This window comes from Lissotriton vulgaris, chromosome 7 (assembly GCF_964263255.1).
Source record: "Lissotriton vulgaris chromosome 7, aLisVul1.2, whole genome shotgun sequence".
NCBI classification, from domain to species: domain Eukaryota; kingdom Metazoa; phylum Chordata; class Amphibia; order Caudata; family Salamandridae; genus Lissotriton; species Lissotriton vulgaris.
The window spans coordinates 465,180,366-465,203,915 of record NC_141695.1 but is presented as its reverse complement, the minus strand read 5'-3'; the positions used below and the strand labels follow the sequence as shown (position 1 = coordinate 465,203,915).

General features: G+C 45.5%; 1 protein-coding gene across 2 annotated transcripts in view; it reads left to right on the top strand.

Moving 5' to 3' along the window:
• The window catches only part of THAP7 (THAP domain containing 7), a 101,667-nt gene that overhangs the window by 42,213 nt on the left and 35,904 nt on the right, over positions 1-23,550 (top strand). For both annotated transcript variants that reach the window (XM_086930508.1, XM_086930509.1), the window contains exons 2-5: positions 15,524-15,666; positions 16,058-16,265; positions 17,303-17,382; positions 18,912-19,067. In XM_086930508.1, coding sequence (XP_086786634.1) covers positions 15,587-15,666; positions 16,058-16,265; positions 17,303-17,382; positions 18,912-19,067 — 524 coding nt within the window. In that variant the 5' untranslated portion in view covers positions 15,524-15,586. The remainder of the gene's footprint in view (positions 1-15,523; positions 15,667-16,057; positions 16,266-17,302; positions 17,383-18,911; positions 19,068-23,550) is intronic.

Here is a 23,550-nt window from a genome sequence, read left to right as displayed (position 1 = left end):
ACTGTGTGGTCGTGCAGTCGGCTGTCTGGTTTCTAGAGAGGTGTGTGGAGTTGCTTGTCTGAGGTCCTGGGCTGGGACCTTCCCCGCACCCATCGGCTGGGATTGTTGCACGTCATGGAGGGCATCGGTGGGAACATATATAAGCGCCATCTGCTTCTTTTGGGGCTTGTTGTCGCCAAGCGGGACCTGGCCCGGGCGTGGAAGGCGGTGAGGACCCCCCCTGTCTGCGTGGAAAACTGGGCTGGACTACTTCATGGGCCTGGAAAGGCCGATCTTTGAGGCGAGGGGCTGCCCGCGCAAACACTACAAAATTTGGAAGCGATGGGCCGACTACCGGGGTCTGTCACTGGATCCCCCAGCGGAGCGAGAGGAGGACATTTGATGGCAAAGACATTGTTGGCCCGAGTCTGCGACGCTCCAGTCGCGCTGCACCTACACCTTTATTCTATTGCTATGTGTACACGTGTGGATGGGGGGTAGGGGTGGGAGTTTGGGTGTTGGGGAGGTCGGGGTTGGGGGGTAGGGTGGGTTGGGGGGGTTTTTCATACTGAGCCTATTCTTAAGACCTGCTTGGACATTTGCTACCTATGTGATTTATTGTACCGATATCGTTGTGGTGGTCTCCGGCCTTGGGGGTGCCACGTTTTTATTGCTCATTTGCTCAATAAAATTGGTTGTGAAAAAAAAAACATATCAAAATATCATAGTCGTCCTAAAAAAGCAATCAGGACTTCCCACAGTTAGTGCTGTACCCGAAGAGATCAACTACATTGAAGTAGTTTCCCATATAGTGTGAAAAACGTCAGCAGTTTACAGTTGATCTTGGACTCGATGGGATCTAGGCTTTTTATTATAGCCATATGACCAGTTTGGATCTCCCTTTCATTAAAAATGGATTTCAGTAATAAAATACGGGATTCCTTTAGGACAGGGCATATGCAAACCAGGTGTATGATGACTTCCTTTAAGGCACCACATAGTCCGCATGATTTTAATCCTTTGTCTCCATGAAGGTTGATCGGTCAGAGATGGCACAACACTTAGTCTAATCGCCAGCAGCTTGCTTTTTAGATATGGTGGATATGTCCTATCGAGATATTCTGCTGGGTTTAAAGTGTTATAAGATTGTATTACCATCCAGGCATGTGACAGATTGGGGAGTTTGTGCTTGTCATCAATAAGGGAATGTAATTTAGCTGCTTTGTTAATGGCATGGCAAAAAGTAGGATACGGTAAATTTAAGTGCCATATTTCCATTGAATTTGTTTCTTGCAGATCGAGTGTGTCATTCACCAGAGACTGCCATAAAGCCTTGACTAGAGAACTGATTTGATTAATCCGTATTTTATGCCATGTATTAATAGTGAGGTATCTTCTTGCTATGATTTGTTGTGTTAGCCCAAATTCCAGTCGAACCTGAGAGGCAGAGGCACTCTGCGGAAACCCGCAAACTCGCTTGTAGGTGCTTGTTTGCAATTTGTCCATAATTATAACATTTTTTTGCATGCAAAACCACACCCGCATAAGCCACCATTGGAAGTAGTTTTGCAGTGATGATAGCTAATAATGGCTTAACGGAAGGGCCGTCTAACTTCTTGGCAAGCACACAAATGGTGCTTGTCAGCGCCTTGCTTTTCTTTACCATGTGCTGTTTATGCATCTGGAAATTACATTTTTTGTCAATGTGAAGACCCAAATATTTGTAATTGCTAACTTCTTCTAACGTCTCCTAGCTTAATCATGAGTGGGGGGCGGGTCCATTCTACATGGGCTTTGTTTTAATCTCAACTTGTTTATTTCTAGTTTTTTTGCGTTGGCATAATCCCTAATTCTTCAATTGATTTTTGTAATCCCACCCTCGTATGGCTCAACAACATGATATTGTCCGCATAAGACAAGTGTATCGGGATCAATGGCCCTAGTCTCGGTGGATGAGTTTACCTAGCCGAGGCGATAGGTTAGCCATTAAAAGATTGAAAAGGTGTGGCGCAAGAACACATCCTTGTTTAAGGACGATAACTGTAGGTATTCACCTGGACAGCCTCGTCCCGTCTGCCACCTTGATTTGTGTCCAAGTATGTACGTATACAATTGCTCAATAGCTCGCAAGGTTTTATCTTGAAGATCCCACCGCCCTAGCTTTCCTCACAAAAGGGCTTCATCAACCCGATCCAAAGCGTCTTTCAATTCTATGAAACATTAAAGCAATATTTTCTTTAAGCGCTTACATTTGTCAGCAATTGTTGTTACTACTAGTGTGTATGGTGGCTCCATAGACATTCCAAAATTCTGTCTGGTTGAATGGAATCAGATTGTTGGTGTTGGACCACTCCACCGTGTCCTTCAGGACTAATGAGACGTAGTATTTTGCTTCTGAGTCAATGAGTGCAATTAATCTAGAATTTACTGGGTTCGATCGGTCCCCTCCCTTGAAGATTGACTTTATTATCGATCCTCTCCAACTTCTGGGGATGAATCCAGTTATCTCTACCTCTTTATACAGTGCTGTTAGGAGGCTGGCCCAATATTCTGGGTCTAGCTTGTAAATGGCTGGCATAATGCCATTGGGGTCTGGTGCCCCATCACTTCGACCTGCCATGATCACATCGACCTGCCATGATCACATTTGCTACTTTTGCTGGGTGCAGTGTAGGACTACTGGGACGAGTGACATCCTACATGTTGTTGATGTAACTGTGTCTTTTGCCCGAACATCATTGTTTGACTTTTACTCTGAGGAACATTTTTGATTAGCAAATATCTTCATCAAATGTGCTACCCAGTCTTTTTCCGTAACGCTTGAGCTTTTTATTGTTCTTTCCCTGCCAATGCCGTTAACAATTGCCCAAAAGGCTATAGTACTAGTTTGTTTGCCCAGAACTCTTCAGATGTTGTTTTCCGATCTACCTAGAGTTGTTTTTTATAAAGCCTTTTAAAAAAAATTATTTTCTCCCATGTGTAAGTTGTTGGAGTAGGTTTCCTGTCCTTCCTAAATTCTCGTCTCAGTTCTTTTCTTAAGTTTAGTTTTTTTTCCATCAGACCCACTGGTCGCCCAGATTACATTTTTGGCTTCTAAGTGTATGTGCACTTCCGGTGTGGGTGTGTGTGTGTGTATATTAAAGTCAGCTGTCACTAGTATTTCTCAGGTGGGGTTTGTGAATCTTACTTCTGTTATCACATGGATTCGTTTCTTGAATAATGCAGAATTTCTATGGGCATTGGGATGCGCATAATTGTTGAATAATGTTATTGGTGTTTTCCAATGGTCGTAGCGGAGGCTTAGCTTAATTGTCTGTAGATCTGAGGTGGAGATTTGTATTTGCTCCGAGACGATGCTTAATGTGGTTTATACATAGACGTCAATACCCAGTCTAGACCTCACAAATCGATGTGTTTTATTTGCATCAACATGGTGAAGGACATAACCAGCCAATTAAATTGGATCGATCAGCCAGGTTTGTTACAGGGCTACGATTTTGTATTTTTCCCAGTTTGCTGGTAGTGCACCATTTGTTAGGTTGCACTTTGCTCCAGCGTTGTTCCAGGAAAGAATTCTGAGAAATATCTTCTGCAAATTGGTTGTCCTTCCTTGGGGCATTTAAGGCAGATGCTATCCAGCGCCGTTGTTCTCGAATTTCATCAGTTACTTGTTTCTTCGATTTCGTGGTTATTCCTGTTGAACCACGAGTATGCTGTATAACCGAATATACCGGGTAGGGACTGTGAGAAGTTGGCCTGATATATAATGTTCACTATTCTAGTGAGCACTTTGTATCAGTCCAAACAACCCTTATTGATGATTGGTTGTAAGTCAACCTTATAGACCAGCTATCCTAGTAGCATGGATACGAGCAGTCTTCGGGCTAAACTCTAGAGGGCGTGTTAAGCCAGCTGTTATACCATCACATATACCCAGTGCTTAATTTGTAAAATATTAAATGCAGGTGCTCACATTTTTTAGAAGGCCACACCCACTTCCCCGGCTCCGTCCACTTCTACTGCTCCACCCACTTCCTTAATTGGCTCCACCAACTTCCACAATCATTAACACATCACTCCTTGAGTTCAGCAAGAAGCTGAAGACATGGCTCTTCATACAAGCGGCTCAGGGACCTCACACATACACACCTGCCCAAGATCCTGGCTACCCTCTTGGGTGATTAGTGTGCTCTACAAATCAATACAACCTCATATAACCTATGGAAAGTCTATGAAAACAACTCAAAGTGAACTCAAATGAGAGAATATGTGTTCATCTCAAAATGCAGCTTTAGTAAAGGTCACTTGATGCAGCTTTGCAAACTAAAGAGAATGTGCTTGTATTGTGCTGGTTAAAAAGGGATAGGATGTGTGAGAAGTTGGCCTGGTATATAATGCTCACTAATTCTTAGTGATAACTTTGTACCATGCCAAGCAACCCTTATGATGATGGTTGTAATTCAACCTTGTAGACCAGTTATCCTAGTGGTAACGTGGACAAAGCAGTCTTAGGCTAAACTCTGAAAGGCATGTGAAGCCAGCTGTTATACCATACACAACCCCCTTGAATACCAAATGAAAGGGACACCACACAGATATATATTGAAAATATATATTGATTTATTAACTATAAAATCCCCTGGACTCTTTATGAGCACAGAAGCACAAGAGTTAAATCACAAGACAGTTTAAAATACACAAAAGTTGCACAATATGGATGAGCCCTAGGGGCCACCTAAACCATATACTAAGAAAGTGGTATAAGAGATACCAATAGGAAAGGGAACAGGCCTAGGGCCTTGGGAATCGCTGGAGCTATTCGAGACTGGCAATGATTAAGTCGGGAAAGGCCCACGGGACTCGGGTGCAGTGTTCAAAGTGCACGCACTTTCCAATGCAAAGTCTATGGTGCGTAAAAAGTACAAAGTTAGAAAGTTAGGAACCTTCCGAGTGACCTAGGGAGCTGAAACTTAAGACACAGGCCCTTGAGATGTGTACCAGTGCAGGAGCACCGGCGGAGCTGAGTTACCTCACCCACAGGAAGCGGGTGCACAGGGTCGAAGTAGTGTCGGGTTTCGTCACGCTGGTCGATGGTGCTTGGAGCTGAAGATGCTGCAGGCGGCTCGAGGTGAAGAGTTCCGGTGGATCCAAGGGTGGATCTGTAGTTGTGAAGACCTGAAAGCAGAGGGGACAGTGTTCAAAGTCACTAGCCAATGACTACCGTGGAACCAGATTGGAACCAGGCGATGTCGGGTGCAAACAGGCGTTGTCGGGTAGCTTCTCTCTGCAGCCACGTGGACACCCGGGGTCGAGGACGTCCAGAAGTCGGTCACGAGCTGTCCCACGCAGGCTTCTCGCTGCTGGCGGTGTCGGCGATCTGATCGGAGCAAACAGGCCTTGGCAAATGCAAGCCACGCAGAAGTTGAAAGATGCTTAACACTCGGACCAGCAAGGTCAGAGCGGATGCTCCTTTTTACAGGAGCTTGGGTAGGTCTGGAGCAACCAGACCTGCTGGGTAATTCATCGGTTTCGTCGCCAAGATGGCCGCTGACCACGTGGCTAGTGGCTGGGATGGTGCGTCGAGTGGCACAATGCAAAAGGGCCCCACGCAGATCGTGGAGATGCTGGAGGGCTGATCTTCGGTACAAGGGTTGCTTGGTGGTGGGGGTTCTCAGTCCCCAAAGCACAACGTCGAGGATGCCTCAGAAGCTGCGCAGTCAGCTTTTTGAGTGTCTTCCAAGAGGTCCGGTCCCACGTCACTCGGTGCCTCCATGGGTCCCTTCTTTGTAGGGACTGTGGATCGGGCTCTGAGAGGTCTGGGAGTCTGGTTCTTGTCGGGCTCTGGGCTCGGGCTCCGGCGGGAGGCGGCGGCAAAGCAGACGTCGAGTTGCTGGTTGGTACCTGTGTTCACAGGGTGGCCACTCCTAGGCCACAAGGGAGATTCTTCTTCAGCCTTCTGTGCAGCAGAATGTCGAAGTCCAGTCGTCTTCTTAGTTTTAAGTTGATTCAGGATGATCTACTGTGCAATGGCACTGCTCCCACTCTTATTCCCAATCTGAGGGGTGGATCTCCTGCTAGGTCCCTCCCTATGGGTGGGACCAGGAAGGGGGGCGGTTACACCCCCTTTCCTTTGTCCAGTTCCGCGCCAAGCCTGGGTCTGAAAAGTCCCAGGACCGGTTTGGACTGGCCTATGCACGGGGACACCTTGTGTGCCCCGGGCATGTCTGATTCTATTCAGCCCTTTCCTACCCAATACACAAAACCCTGTCTGGGGTGGTGCTCGCACCTCCCCAGGCAGGAAACCCTTTGTCCAGGCCACCATCTGCCGAGTTTCGGTCAGCAGCAGGAGGCCAGACTCGTGTCTGTGGTGGCAGCATCCATTATGTGATGCTGAGGCTCTGTTTAACTTTAACTGGGGTTAAGGCTACACACATGTCGTGTCCCTCTAGAAGGGTGGAATGCTATCCCCGTCGCCAGAATTGGCAAGGGGATAGTATTCCAATTCGTATGACACCTTACTCGAGATGTTTTGATAAAGCCAAACCAAAGATAGCATTTAACCGCGAGGATTATAATGCACTTAAGAGTATATGGTATGGCAATATCCCGGAACAGCTTAGGGAGTGGTTCCCGACAGCTGCAGACAGGCTCAGCTCATGCTAGAGCACCATCTCACATATTTCAAAGCACTCTGCCTCCAGGATTGATGAGGCCTTCCATAGGAGTGGCTGATAGGAACATATGTGTCCAGTTTAGGGTTAGGCACAGGCATACTGTACCTAAGCAAGAGGTGATTACACCAACTTACCCCAGCTGAGTGATCAGCCAGTTGTGTCAAATATGGAGGCCAGGCCAGGGGTGGCACAATACATGCTGCAGCCCCTGGTAGGCCTTGGCTACACCTATGCCCTGGGTACCTATGGTACACTGTTACAGGGGCCTATAAGGTGAACCAATTCCAATTGTGTTATGCACCTAAGGTACATGGAGTCCATTTTAAGGAGAGAGCAATCAGCCTGGGGCCCTGAATAGCAGGATCCCAGGCCAACTAAGTCAAAAACCAGCTAAACACCAGGCAAAAAGTTTGGGGGTAACCATAGTCAGATATCCACCTTCCTACAGGATGGATGAAGGAATACATGATAGAAGGCAGCAACAAATGTAAGTAGGATGGGGAGTACTGGAGTGTGCAAATATATAAGTAATGGATCAATGAAGAAGGAAATAAGAAAACAATGTGAAAGGAAGAAATGAAGATATTGTAGGAGAAATTAAGTGAACAATGTGTGATAGATGAAAAGAAGAAAGAAAAAATGAAGAAAAGCAGAAGGAAGGGGTTTGGATAAGACAGGAAGACATTAAAGAAGCAGAAAAAATGAAAGTGAGGAACGAATGGAGGAAGAAGGAAGAAATGCACTAAAGGAGTTAGGCTGTGAATAAATGAGGATGTAAGGAAGCAAGAACAGAAAGAAGAAAGAAGTCATAGCTGGAGAAGCTGTTGAAGAGAAAATGGGAAAGAAAAAGATTGGATGAAGGAAAATAGGGAGGTCAGGGGAATGGATACGAGTATGAAAGGTAATGAGTTAAGGAAGGGACTTAGGGCCACATGCATCAAGGTATTTAGGAGTCGCAAACGGTGCGAATCGGTAAATTCGGCTGTTTGCGATTTCTAAATATCTTTTTTGTATGCATCAAACATTTCAGTGAAAATCGCTATTTTTAGCGAATTCCCAAAATACGATTGCTTTTAAGGAATCACAAATTTGCGATTCCTTAAAAGCAATGCATGATTGCTTTTTAAATTGCGAATTTGCAATTAGGGGGTGCAAATTACCACGAGGTTGAACCTCGTGGTAATTTGCAAAAAAGTTTTAAAATGCTCAAAATTAGATTTTAAACACTGTAATGTTACAGACACACATGTCCTTAGGACATGTATGTGTAACATGCACTTAAAAATGCATTTCAGGGGTGCAGGGGGTGGTCATTTGCACCCATGGAATGCATTAACATTTTGCGAATCGCTAATAGAAATTCGCAAAATGTCAATGCCTTCCCATTGATTCCTATGGGCCTTTTGGCCCATAGGAATGAATGGGAATTGCGAAATTGCAATTTAGAATTCGCATAATCTTTGCGATTCGGTAAAAATTGCGATTTTCACCGAATCGCAAAAATTATGCGAATAAATTAATGCATCCCATTTTGCGATTCCTTATTTGCGATTCCCTAAAAATTGCAAATAAGGAATCGCAAAACCTTACAAGGATGCATGTAGCCGTTAGGGAATAATGACAGTGTAATAATGCAAAGAAATTTTAAAACAAAATATTAAAATGCAATTCTATGTCCTTGAAACACACCAAGTATGGTTGTACAGCACATATACACCTGAGGGGGCCTTGACATCAAATTGAAAAGGTTATTCAACTCAAAGGCACTCATTTTATCAACCTCAGAAAAACGAAAGACTGAATAGCCACACCAAGATTTAAATATATGACCCAGAGTTCAAACACAGATTGCTGGAGTGCATATGAAGAGATATATGTAAGAAAGAAAAACATTAAAGGGAGAGTTAGGTAGGAGGACAGGTCAGAGGGCATTGGTAGATGCAAAGGTAGACATAGAATGTGAAGAGAAATGGGAAAAGCAGAGATTAGGAGTTTAAGATTGGAAAGGAAGACAATGAAAATGAAACGTGGAAAGAGGAGAAAGGCAAAGGGAGAAGAGCAGACAACGGAGAGCGTATAAAGGGAGAGTGGAATGGAAAGATGAGAAAGTGAAAAGCAGTTAATGAGAGGAGGCGAAGCAATGCCAAAGCCACAATTTTTTCAAGATCACAGTTGAGAAGCTGAGTCATGCACCCATTGCACTCACCTCTCTCACATAAACCACTACATTTAGGCAATGCATATCAAAGGATGGCGGGTCCTGCCTTTGAAACAAAGCGCAGTGTTTGTGAGGAACTCAAAGTGCAAGGAGGCGATATAAATGCCACCACCTCACTTTGTGCCACAGCCCCGATTCTTCATTGGTTTGGCACTTCAAATACTGTCAAGATTCACACATGGGGTGAAGAGCAGCTCTACCTAACACCCTTAAGTTAAAAGTCCAATGTGTCAGGAAAGATTGTTTTCCGTGCGAATGTTCTCAAGTCTTACAGAATATAGGCGTTTTTAAGAATGAAGAGCTCAAGTACCTCTTTTATGGTAATGTGAAGCAACTTGTTGTAATGTTTGCCCTTTGCATTTACATTTTTTGTAACCAAAATTGACAAATAAATTAGGGGCCCTAGCCCAGTGACGCTACAGAGAGAACATGTGGCTCCTTCACGTCCCAGTTAGGTGTATATTCTGAATATTAACTTTTTCCCCCTGGCAAGAGCAGACTGTAAGGCTGCGCCATTGTTTTCACATCACTTGCACATGCCACACAGAGTAGACTTGTTTGCCCCTGCAAGACCAACAGCTCAATCAATCAATCATTCAATCAGAACATTTGTAGAGCGCACCCCTAACCTGCGAGGGTCTCAAGGTGCTGGGGGGGATTCTGCTACTGCTCGAATTGCCAGATCTTGAGTAGTCTCCTGAAGGTTAGCAGGTCCCGGGTCTGCTGCATGAGGATGGGGAGGGTGTTCCAGGTCTTGGTGGCGAGGTTGGAGGACGATTTGCCGCTGGAGGTTGCTCTTCGGATGCGAGGACTGTGGCGAGGGCGAGGACGAGGGTGAGGTCGGCAGAGCAGAGCTGGCGTTTGGGGGTGTTGAAGGTGAGTCGTTTGTTGAGGTATGCCGGTCTGGTGTTGTGGAGTGCCTTGTGTGCGTGGGTGAGGAGCTTGAACGTGATCATCTTGTTGATGGTAAGCCAGTGCAGGTCTCTCAGGTGGGGTGTGATGTGGCTGTGGCACGGGATGTTGAGGATCAAGCGTTGAAGTTGTTTCAGAAGTTTGGCTGAGGCTCCTGCATGGATGGCGTTTCCGTAGTCCAGCCTGCTGCTGACGAGGGCCTGGGTGACAGTTTTTCTTGTTTCAGTGGGGATCCACCTATAGATCTTGTGGAGCATGCGAAGGGTGATGAAGCAGGAGGACGAGGTGGCGTTGACTTGCTTTGTCATGGAGAGAGTAGAGTCAAGGATGAACCCCAGGTTGCGTGCATGGTCGGTGGGTGTTGGTGATGTTCCCAGTGCGGTTGGCCACCAGGAGTCGTCCCAGGCCTGTGGGTGATCTTGTAGCCGTCTGGGATGGCTATGGTGATGTCAGGAGACAAGGAGGGGTTCATCCAGGTGTCTGTCAGGAAGGTGACTTTTGGGGGGTTGAGTCGAGTAGGTCCCAGAGTTCTATGGCGTTTTTGTGGGTGGAGCGGGTGTTGAGCAGAATGCATCTGAAGTGGTTGCGTTTTTCACTATGGGTGGAGTCATGGGTCAGATGCTGGTGAAGCTGCAGTTCTGGCAGGAGAAGGGTCCTTTGGTGTGCTTCGGGGCAGTCAGGAAGCAGGTGTGTGATCGACCGGTGTTGAGTGCTAAGAGGGTGCTGGCATCGTAGCACGGACGGGTGTTGTGGCGTTCGCGGGGGCCAGGGTTGTGGCGATGGGCGAGGTCCAGGCTCGGATGGGCGCAGACGGGCTTGCCTTCTGCCGCCATATAAGGGGAGTTGAGAGGGAGGAGCAGCTGGGAGGTGGGAGCGGGCGGCAAATGGGCGAGCAGGGGGGCGGGGCCGCAGGGGATACAGTGGGCGGGGAAAAGGTAGAGTGGGGTACAGAAGGCAAAAGGGGAGAACAACAGGAATCACAGTGCAAACCAAAATAAGGACAGACATCTACTAACAAACCCACTACTGGCTACAATACAATAAGGAAACAATACAGCAATACTACAATAAGGCTGAGAGAAGAGAGGGGCATAACGAGTGCAAAGAGCTCGCTCGCACTTCTATGGCAGTAGCTGCAGGCCAGGGGACACACAGGTGGAGCTATGCGGCGTAGGGGGGCGACGACTGTAGACAGGGTCAAGGGTTTGCAGGCCCAGATAGTTTTATCTTTTTAAGACTTTATCACATTAAGATGCGTTTTTGTTCTCTAACACATATGCACCATAAATGCACATGGTTGATTACCAGAGGAGGGTCACGCCTTTAGCAACAGGGACCAGGCTGCCCCTATATTTGCAGACTGAACTAGTGAGAGTCATGTTACTAGTACCACAGGCTGCACATTTCGTAGTAAAGTACATCTGACCTTCCATTACTTGCTTGACAATAATTTATCACACTACTTACTTCTAGCAAGTTACACAATCATTACTTGCTGCCTGTGGCTGGCCTGCTGTGTGACGTGCTGCTGCTTGAGTCTTCTGTGGCAGATAACACTGCAGCTGCGTAGAATGGAAGGTGGGTAGGGCCACTGGTGAAAACAAACTGGGGACAGACTCGCCTCACCCTGAGGTGTAATTATCTTCCTGATTCATGCGTTCCGCACACAGCTGGGGTGCCCTGTGATGGGGCACGTCTCCTCGGTGCAGCAATGGCGGAGCCAGGTCTGGGCATGGTTCTGCAAGCTGCCTTCACAACAACCTCAGTAATGCTGCTGTCCAGGCCTTATTGCCAGGTGGCCCCCTTAGGGATCATTGACGTTAGTGCCCCTACCATGCGACCGGATAGTCAGTGGCCACAATATAATATTGCCGGAGCTCGCACTGGGCAGGACAACCTTAAACTCCAACAGCTACGCACCGGATTTCCTGCGCACTCTCAATGCCTAGCATGGACCCAGCACCTATCCTGAACTACATTTGACGGGAAAGAAATTTCCACTCTCGTCTTAGCAGACCTGGGCAATCAGTTGGCCAGATTCAGCAGGCATGGTTTAAAAACAGACTATACAAAGTTCGCAGCATTTCACGGTCTGGGTTGTGCTTCTCAAGTTCCATGTTCGACAAAATAAAGTACTGGGACATTTAAACTGTGTCCAATTTGAAATATTTGAGCACACAGGGACAGTCACATGCGATTATCAGCTGCTCACCAGGGAGACCCAAATAAATGTAATAATCCAACATCACATGAGGAACCGACCCTGAGAAATAAGTGCCGGTGCTTAGCACCGGAAAGCACCGGCACAAATTAAGCACTGCATATACCCCTTGAACACCAAGTGAAAGGACACCACACAAGTGTTATGAAAATAAACAGTGTATTTATTTAGATCACAACAGCCCTGTACTCTTTATGAGGACAGGGTACTAAGCACACAACAAAACTCTTACGAAAATACTTTAAGTTGCACAATTTACACAAATGCCCGAGGGGCACGGAAAACCATATACTACAAAAGTGGAATGCGAAATTACTAGCAGGTAAGTACTAATCTCATAGGGTTTGGAATCGCTAGGACTGGCCTACTGAACCTTCAGATTACTAGCAGGAGGCCTAGGGGACTCGGGTGCAGAGTGTGCACTCTCACGAGGGATGCGGGACAAAGTCTATGGAGGCTAGTAAAAGCAAAAGTTAGTCGACATGTTTTGATAAAGCGATACCAGAGTTGGCATATAACCGCGAGGATTATAATGCACTTAAGAGTATATGGTATGCGTTATTATGGAACAGCTATTAGGACTTGGTTCCGCAAGCTGCAAACGGGCTCAGCTCATGCCAGAGCACAATCTCACACGATTCCAAGCACTCTGCCTTCAGGATTGTCAAGGCCTGCCATAGGAGTGACTGATAGGAATCTGTGTCCATTTTAGGGTTAGATATAGGTATACTATATCTAAAGCAAAGGGTGATTACACCACCTTGCCCCAGCTGTCGTGCAGCCAGTTGTGTCAGATTTAGATGGCCAGCCAGGGGTGGCATAATACATGCTGCAGCCCCTGGTAGGCCCTGGGTACACCTATGCCCTGAGTTATAGGGTCTGATAAGGTGGCCCAGTACCAATTGGATATGTACCTAGGGTACATGGAATCCATTTTAGAGAGAGAGCAGTGGGCCTGGGGTCCTGATTGGCAGGGTCCCAGGCCAACTATGTCAAAAACCAGCTAAAACACAGGGCAAAAAGTTGGGGGCAACCATAGTCAGGATCTACCTTCCTACAGGGACCTAGGCTGGTGATTAGACTTTGGGGCAAGGTTAACTAGAGAGATGGATAGCGCTGTTTTTTGGGTTTTGAAAGAAGTGTACCTCATGATTTGAACTGTTGACATGTGCTATTAACCCCTTCGCTGCGGCGGCTATGCCGCCACAGCGCTAAGGGGGCGGGGCGGCCGCGCAGCGGTTCACTGCTTGTGACGGAACCACTCCGTCGCGGCTCGCGGGTGAGCTGTGCTTGTGACGGAACGGTTCCGTCACGAACCCGCCCGCCCATTATTTAGTCAGCGCAGGCGCGGCGAGCGGGCCGTGACGGAACCGTTCCGTCACAAGCACAGCTCACCCGAGGCTTGTGACGGAACGGTTCCGTCACAAGCATGCAAGGGGTTAACTAGGAGGGCTATCTCCTCTGATCTCCTTATAGTTTAGGTTTTCTCCATGTGGCTATTATCCTTATTTGGCAGAAATCTGACTGATTTGAGATCTGTTGATTTAATATGCTGCTATTTAGGTATCACAGCAAGGAACCTCATGTTTGCTCTGTTTAATATGTCCTGCTGACCTTGTGACACATATTGTGGTGTTAAAACAAGTTGTTGAGAGTTACTGTCAATATCCCGAGAGCAGATGCTGGAGTCTGAAGAAAAATTGATGTTTTGTAATTGCATTATGTTATTTGCTCTCCCTGAATTTTGGGTGTTAACTTTAACATTATCCTATTGCGTATAGAGATACTCTTGATGTTCCACCTGTGCCATTTCCGTGGAGCTACCTTCCGAGAGGGAATGAGCGAATTCGATAATACGATCTGGCTGTGGTTTACTTTCAGTGTATTTGTTCCCATTAGTTCTACACTTGCTTGAAGAGACCATTGTTATCCTATAAGAAGGCCCAAAGCCCCTATTTACAGACACGATCCTGTCGGAACTGTTCTTTCTCATATAGTGACAGGAATGCTTGTCCATCTTGTCTGCTTGCTGAGTCTGGCCGTGTGAAGCAGCGTTGATTGGCTGGGCCTACACTGTGCCTGACCTACCGAAGGTTGTTTGCTCTGTTTCATGTGTATCCAAGAATATCATTTTTGGCCCCTGTATCTGGCGACTCAAGTTCCATATCTGTTGAAGGGATCATTACAGGAGCTGCTTGCACGGTAGGTCAACTTTTAGTGAGTGGGCCTCCTGCACAGTTCCTAACCTACCTTAAGTTACTTGTGATGTTTCAGATGAATCTGGGCGATCAACGTTAACCCTGTTTTATCCAGCAGCTCAAGATCAATGGCTGACTTGTCACTGGATCATTGCAGTGATTGTTGCTAGAGTATCTTGATGTTTCTGCTTGACAGTAAAGATGAAGTACAAGTTATCACTACGTTCTCCATTCTGCACGGTCCGGCCGGGGTTCCTTCTTGCCTTTCTAGCATGTTTCTTTTGTATTTTAGTATGAACTTGGATTTTAGGCTTGCATACATCCGTAATCATTGCAGGGGCAAATGTGGGGATGGCAGGGCCTAATCAATCGTTCTCAGGGTCATAGGCAGAGTACAAGGGATGTTGCATGTGGTGTTTACTTAGTTTCTAAGTTGATTGACTATTGTTTGTGGTTGATCACAAGTATACCCCTCTGGAGTATCCATAGTAGATGCTGTTGCCTTCTTACGGTTTTCAATATCTCATTTAGGATATCAGATAGAATGCCTTGTAAAAAGCTTAATTCATCGATGATTGGACCACACACACTTGTATGCTCCTTGTTGGACTGGGTGAGTTGTCCCCAGTTTGGTGATGTGTTAGCGTTTCTAGTTTGGTGTTAGTGCTGGCAATGTGTGATGTTATAATGTTCATAAGATCGATTCGACTGTTCAGTTTTTCTGATTACTTATTCGTACTGAGATTGAGGTTTGTAAAATGCCTAATTAATACTGTCCCTTCCAAATGCTAGAATTCACTTCGATTATCTCTTTGGGTGAAATCCGATTTTCCTGTAGAAAAATACTTTAAAAGGTTATTTGGGCTGCTCAAAGTAAATCTTTTCAATAAAATTCTATTTTATTACTGAAAAGTTACTATGTTTTTGTGTTCTCAGATAGTGCCATGATGCTTTGACATACAAGTACTCTACAAATAAATGAACATAGCTTAACTGGCTTAGGTTTCCTTTTTGCCTTCACGTATCCTTTTTTTAGATTGAGTTTTTTTCTGTCTGATGTGGGCAGCACTGAGGGTAAAATCATTTGTGGTTTGCAGGAATTTGTGGGTGATAAGTCCAGTTGATCGATCAGTTAGATAAGAGTCTTTTCGACTTGTTTGTTAGCTTATGCCACACCTTCAGACTGTGGATGGTGAAAATTAGCTACCTATGTACACCATATGGTTCTGAGATCACCGATCGTAGATTACATAGTCCATGCATACTAGCTTGCAAATTCTCACTATGCTTCCATCTCTTATTTTTTGTATGCTTTTTGTAGGTGCAGTGAGATGACCCTGGCAATGAAATTCACTGAAAAGTATTTGCCAGTCTCTGAAAGGAAATGGTGCGGACTTGTTCAGCAGCTAACTGCGTCAATCGCCATACCCCGACCAGCAAGCGCAGGGGCATTACTTTTCACAGGTAAAGAATGAGCTGGGACCATTGTGGCACCTAGATGCTTTCAGAGAAGGCCTGGAACAAAACCTATTTAGTGCTTTGGATTGCATTTATTTATACATCAGAAACAAGCGTTCTGATGTGATAAGCGTGCAATGAATTCGAATATATTTGTAAAACAGGATTGATTACAGTTGGCAACTGTGATTTGCTGCTCATCCCTACTGGTTATCACATTATCGTACCCAATGTTATCTCTCCATCTACATTCCTATTTAGAGGTCTGTAACTGGCGATAGAGTGCCTTTATATTTATCTTCTCATTTGTTTCTCTTAATAAAGTGTTCTATTCTTGCATTCCACTACTTAGATGTTTTGTCACTAATTTGTGTTTGTCTCATGTTTGTACCTTTAGGTTCCCAAAGGAAGAGGGTCGCCGAGAGCTGTGGGTAGCTGCTGTGGCCCTTTCCCATTCTACTGCTGATAGCAATTGGACACCCTCTGTGCACAGCTCCCTCTGTTCGCAGCATTTCCAGGACAAAGACTTTGATCGAACTGGACAGACTGTGCGCCTAAGAGAAACTGCTGTGCCAACATTGTTCCCACGTGTAAAACCCTCAAAGGTAAAGTTCCCCATAATAACCATAAAAAATACTTTTCAATTAAACCTGTTGGCTGGGCCTGCACTCTTGTGTCTCAGATTTGCTGCTTGAAGTGATCAGCTTGTACTGTTTACCTGTGGTGTGGTGCCACATTTTAATGGGTGTTCTGTAATATTGAATGCGTTACTGAGTGAAGGGTGCCCTGTAACCCGCAGTAGTATCCCTTTTGTTTTACGTTTACAGAATGATGGCGGAGCTATTTAAGGTCTGAATACTTAATGCATGTTCATCCTATAAAATACTTCAGCACTTCTGCTTTAGTTGCCAGTCTGGGATAGAAAAGTATTCCGCCGGTGACCTGGTTGAATAGCTTAGCTGTTTATGCTATCACAGCATTACTTTTTAGGTATAGGTCTTCTTTTGGAAAGTCAAGTCTTTTAGTGTATGCTTAGCTAAATTAACCTACATCCACAATTATTTATTCAAGTCCTTAATCGAAGCGCTAGATGTTAAAGGCCTTCAATCATTTTCACCATGGGCTGGAATGTAACATCATTTTGTTGTGTTGATATTCTTCCCATCCCACATAAACCTGTCATTTCCAGGTCAGTTGGCAGTTGTAACTTGAGGAAATTGTGTTAGCGATCTATTTGACAAAAGCTAACCTAGTTGAAGGATTGATATTTATTATGAAATATAAGTGGTGTGAATAACTGCGCTAATGTTTGCATGAGCTGGGGTTATTTTTGCAGTGGAAAAAAATATTGATATATAATGCATTAACTAGCTGAGAACTGATCTACTATGTTGCCAGGACTTGTGGACAGAAGTGTTGTATACGTTGACTGTGATAAGTTTTTGCTGCACATTTTAATAGGTTTTAGATCTGTCTTATTTGTGGGGACTGTTATTTAGTTGTTCACAGTTTTGTACTTGTGTGCTAACTTGTCGATAATTTTGTTATTTTTCATTCCCATTGAAGCCTACTACCATTCGTATTTTTGTGCTTTCATATCTTTTGATGTTTGTCTTTTCTTCCTGTGGGGTTCCATTTACAGATGCCACGGCATTGTTCAGCTGCTGGCTGCACCATGAGAGACACTAAGGAAACCAGAAACAAGGGTGTCTCCTTTCACAGGTCAGTGTGGATAGTATCTTCCTTCCATTTAGGAAACAGAAAATGAGGAACCGAAGAGAGCAAAAGTTATTTCTCCATACGTACTTGGCTGTTTTCCGGCAGGCTAAAGTTGGAAAAAAGTCTCTTTTTTTAATTCAGGTATTAGACACAGGAATCAGTCAAGATTATAGGATAGTAGATACATGTTTTGACACAAAACACAATACTATAGTCTCATCGTGTAGCAAGTCCACTGCACAGCATACTTGATTGGAGTTTCATTTATTGGTAGTCCCCAAAGCCGTATAAACAGCTGAGAAGTATGTCCTCCCCTATCACTCCGGATATATCATTATTTTTTTCCTGATGAACAGCTTACATTTCTTTGTGGAAATCATGAAGTCATGTTCATGGTAGGCATTCATCTCCAACAATCCAATGGATAGTCATAGACTACTCTGGGCCATCCTTAAGGATCTACAAATATTTAGAATACTACTGAAGAGTTTTGCAGACTATTTTGTCTTCAGAAGATCAAGTAGGCCTACATTTTTATGACGCCAGTGGAGGTGAAATCAAACTCAACCATGATTAATCGGATTACATTTATTGACAAAACATCTGACATTTACTGTACTGTAGACTGATCATACTCCCTATTGAAATCATGTTTCTTAATCCCCTATGCTCGAGGAAATGCCCATTGAGAGGTGTATTGTTTCTGTTTATTAACTTAATACTCACCAATTGATTATTGCTCTCCCTATAAATGGATTTATCATCAAGCTTTTTCCCTGGTTCTACACATCAACAGTTGGCTGCATATAGGACTTTGTCAACTATTAATGTGTCAGTGTCTCTAATATACTGAACTCTGTTGTACCATGAAGAAGGCAAGTTAGAAGATTGCTTCTCGGCCTGAAACATATGTGAACCTCTTTATCAGACTTTTCTGTTAGTTTTCTGATCCTCACTAATCTGCTTGAATAGTGCATTTAACACTGCTGTCAACTGTTTCTAATACACTATCCTTTGACTTTTCTCACTAATCACAACATATCCAATACATTGCAGTACAAGCTCCTGTTCTCTGAGCAACTATCATTTTAAGAAATTTACAAAAATGGTTTCTTTTATCTGTTTGGGATTCAAATCAAACGCGAGGCACATATATCTGTCATTGATCCTTACTTACTGGAATTGCAGAACTCATTTAGTATAGTTTATCATGAGTTGTAATTATATTTTGTACGTTTTTTAGGGCATACTGCGTGTTTATAATATTAAAGAAGATACTGTTTTTATATGGATTCATATTCTATTAATCTTAGTGGGCTAGAATTTTACTTCAATTGGCTCGCAATGTGTTATTACTGGTATTCTGATAATAAATTAGGAAACCAAATTGCATTTTAGTCATAATAATGTTTCAGGTAAATGCCTCACCTGTAATGTGTTTTTTTTTTATGAACATTTTGATGTGTGCTTTTATAATGAAGTAGTCGATATACTTCTAATGATGTTTTTTTGAAAAACGTATTAATTGGCAGACTACCGAAAAAGGAGAACCCCCGCCGAATCCTCTGGTTGGCAAACTGCTGCCGCACAGATTCCAGTGGAACAGGTCTCTGGGATCCAACGTCAGAGTATATATATTTTTGCTCCAGACATTTTGAGAAGAGCTGCTTTGAAGTGGTGGGGATGAGGTAGGTTTGCTTTGGATTGTCTTAATCACAGGCGTCACTGCCGTAAACGATGTGGGCCATATATGTTTGACAATCTTTTCTGTCTTAAAAGGTTTAGCTGCTTTGAGGATTAACTGAGTTTGCCTTGGCCATTATTTTAGGTCTAGGACCGTAGGCTGCACTTGCGCAGTCTCGGTCAGAGAATTAATGTTTTCTAGACGGGTCTTGAACCCGCACCTCTTCTATATTGTCTGGCTTCCTAAACGGAGGCCAGCCATTGGAGGAGAGGGGCGTCTGTCCATTTAAGCCCTGTCTTTTTCGATTCGGGGGTGTGTTTTTTCATGTTCTTTCTCTCCTCTCCCCTTTGGCTGGAATTTTACATTCCAGCCAATGGGAAGAGGAGAGAGAGAAAAACTCGCCCCCTAGTCAGAAAATGACGGCGTGTTTCTCCGAGGCATTTCTGCATGACCTCGGAGAAAGATGGTGGTGTCCTCTGTTCCCTGCTCTAGTCAGTACCCGTAACCTGCTCAAGCCGAAAACATATCGCCCCTTTTCCAAAGCATGGATTTTGCATTTTACGAACATTACAAAAAGAAACAAGATGATTTTAATGTTTGAGTTTACATAATTAGATTGTTCAGACTGATGCTACATTAACGTTGCAGAAAAAAGGTTTAATTTTTGACCTATTAGTCGTTTTAAACAAATTAGTCTAAGTCTTCGGATGAAAAAAACTATTTGATGTCGAGGCTCATGGTTCAGACGGTGTCACTTCAAAACACCAAACATAAACACACTTCCGTTGGTTTCCTTCCTTTCCACTCCCTGCACAAACTGCACCCAACTACGGTTCCGCTGATCAGAGTTCCTGCTGCTCGCTTGTCTGCATCGAAGCCCAGTTTCTACATTTCCATTGCAGCCGAACAAAACGCGTTTAAAACTCCAGAAAATCGCTGTGCTGAATTTTCTCACAGACTGTAATGTGGAACCGGTGATGTGGGTCTGGGTCCAGAAGGGAGGGACACACTTTACTGTCACACTCATCATTTATACGACGGCTAACTCAAATATGACGTACAGCCATAACACGAAATGCGCAGAATAAGGATGAGAATAGTAAATTCCAATATTGAAAATGATGATGTGGTAACTGTTCTAAATAGTCGGACTGTTGATCATAGAATGCTATAAGTTTTCATTCCGGTGTTTTAGTGGAATATAAATCACTACGGGGATTACTTCTCTTTAAGTATAGGATACGATATGCTCAGTTCCCCCATTCCAACATGGCTACTCAGTTCGTCTTTTGAAGTCGATTTATTTTGAGAAATACAAACCTACTACACTAAGACAAAGAACCCGCCTGCTTCCGGCGGGAAATAAAGTGCACCTATGAGTAAAGGCTAACTTATTTTCCGTGATCGTCACCTGGGGGAACCAATCCTTAGTGACCTTGAACTTCCGTTTCACAGTTGGTCTGTTTAGGCAGGTGCACTGTCCTTAATGACCTTACAATGGCTGCTCCCACCAACAGTATGTTCTTCAAACCATAGGTGCAGGTACTCTGGTTTTCCATCCCTTCGGCAACAGATTCGGATGGAAAGTTCTTACCGTCACATACAATGTCATTCTGTGTCCCATCATAGCAAAAGCCAGAATTCAGGTTATTATGTGAAAGGTGCAGCGGGACACTTCAAAGCCTCAGGCTTATCCTTGTGTTTTCTGATTGTGTTTCCGTGCCCATTTTGATTTAGCAATGGCTCGGAAGAAGCGCTTGCGGCAGATATCCGAGACGGCTCACAAGATTCGCGAGTATCGGGCTCTTAAGAATCGCCCGCGTGATTCGCAGCGCTATGCCTTGAATTACCAAACTATGATCCGACCCTTCACTGGAAAGCGGCTACCCGTGCTGGCTTGGGAGGAGGTTCGCAAAGAAAGCCGCCTCTTCTCCCTCATCAGCGGGCTGCGTCACTTCGACATCGGGCGGATTGTGACCCGTAAGTCGTGGTTGCAGAGAAGAGAAGACCCTTGCTAGTGGACCATCACGAAAGTGAAGGTGGACTACACTGCCGAGGTGGGTAGTTCCTCAGTTGCAGGGTGATCTGCCTTAAAGCGTACACTTTTGTTTATTTTTTACAGCACAACTTGCTCTTTGGCAGCTTCTCAAGGTCTGAAAATCTGTAGGAGTCATATATTTGATGACAGTCCAAAAAGTGACGTGTCGCAAAATGTAACATCAATGATAACACGAGAAGTGATGTTGGTAAAAATAATGCAATCAAAAATCAAACGTCAGTCCATTACTATAACGGCTCGTGGGATGGTTATGCAAGTCAGAGAGCTCCACTCCTGGTATCTCATATCCCCATCCCCGCTGAACACACCTGCTCACCCCGCGCTGCTCATGGAATTGTCTTGAGGTGTAGGACTTATGAGGCGTTTCATAGACCTTCCTGATCCGGGCCTTGGTTCACTGATTCACTTTGGTTCCTGCTCGCATTCAGAGGGCATGGTGCGGTACATAAAGCTCAGAGATGCTCCCCAGACGTGGTACACATAGCATAGTTTCACAGGTCCATGCCTGGGGTGCAGAGCCTGTCTAGGGCTGTTGTTTTATAAATTCTGGAAGTGGTAGTCCTTATTATTTTTGTTCTTCTTCTGTAATGCCATACACATGAATACAAGTACTAGAATCAACCCGAACCCCCCCCCCCCTCCCCCGACCCCCCCACCCACCCACCCCAAAAATACATGGGCTCGAGCAGCACATGGGACTAGGAAACTTGTGGGCTGCGCATGAGTGTTGCTGAGCAATTTTAAAATAATGCATTGCTGTCAATATTGTAGCCATGTACCAGTATCTATAATGTGAAAGCGGCTTCGACGTACGAAGATAAGGGAAAATTTCACAGAATCTTCCTCAGGCTACCACCCTAGGTCCCCACAGAATAAGACCTGTCACAAATGTCGCTGAGAAAATGAACCTAAAAGATCATTCTCCCCACAACACCACCATTTGCAGCCCGACCGCCGCTGGTCGCTGTTGGAGGGGTCCCTGGTTCTGAGGCTGCAGGCATCGTCTGGTTCGTCGAGGAAGGTCTTTGGGCACTGGACCTCGGGTCCCAGTCGCCAGGGGGACGTCCTTGTGGTCTTGGATCATTCGGGCACAAGCAGGGCTCGGTGGGTGCAGAGTGGGTTGGTCTGGTGCTTCTTGGCTGGCACCAGGGGTATGGTTGTTGAAGCAGAGCCTCTGCTTATGTAAGTCCCAGTCTTCAAGAGGGTCAAGGCAGGCAGGTCCTCCGGGGGTCCCAAGGTTGCTGTCCGCAGGAGTCGCCAGGATTAAGCAGAAGCACATTCCATGATCGACAGTGCGGTAGGGCTGGCGCCAAGTCAGTGGGCGTCGTCCTGTTAGCAGCTGCACGACGGGTCTTCTTCTGCTTGATCTTCTTTCTTCTTTTCTCATCTGGATCTGAGGAAGGAAGGTTCAGGGAGCTCCTAAATACTGAATTTAGGGGGGGGTTACAGGTAGGGCAAGGGCAGGGACCAATAGGTCCCTGTCCTGGGGTGGGTACACCCCCTAGTCTGCTCCTCTCCTGTGGGACGGGGGCAGGAGCCTAGCTGTGATTGGGCAGGGCTCCCCATCTTCAAGATGGCCGGAGCCCGGGGTCGTGCTTCACAGCGCCTCTCCCACCTGAGGGGTGGGGTTGGCACAGGCTGACACCCCCCGCCCCCCCCCCCTTCTTGACGTAGGGTTTCCCGCCAGAGTGGGGGTTAGAACCGGTGGGAGCCAGTTGCTGGGTACAGCAAATGGTCTGGAGAAGCTCACAGAAGTGGCATGCCTTTGAAACTTCCCCCTGCCCATCCTGGGGGAGGACACCTAGCACCTCGCCCAGGATGTGTATTGTTGCAGGCCCAGGAGAGCGGGGGGCTCTCCACTCAGGGGTCCAGCAACATGTCTGCTGTGGGGCTGCCTAAGCAGCCTCTCAGTCCAGACGTGAATTGTAGGTTAGGTTTCAGGGGGCTTCTCTAAGATGCCCTCTGGTGAATTTTACATCAAATCTCACACTGGCATCAGGTTTAATGTGCTGAGAAGTTTTATACCAAACTTCTCAGTCTTAAGTGGGGCCATCATGGTGCTGTGGAGTTCGTAATGTCGACCTCCCAGCACCATATACTCTTAATGGCAGCACTGCACTTAGTGTCCAGGAATGGCCCTGGGTACTGTAGGGGTACAGGGTTCATGCACCGGTGCCCATGCCACTGGCATAGGACACCCAGCTAGAGGGGTGACTGAGCTATGCCAGGGCAGTAGGTCTTGTGGGCATGGCAATCATGTGCCATGTCGACACTTTGTTTAGTTCTGTACTTAGACACTCAGCCTGCAAAGGCAGGGTGTGGGTGTCTGGGTGCAGGGCCCCTAAGGGTGGCACAATAAGTGCTGCAGCCCATAGGGGTCTTCTCTGGTCACCATGCCCTGGGTACCTAGGGTACCATTTACTAGGGA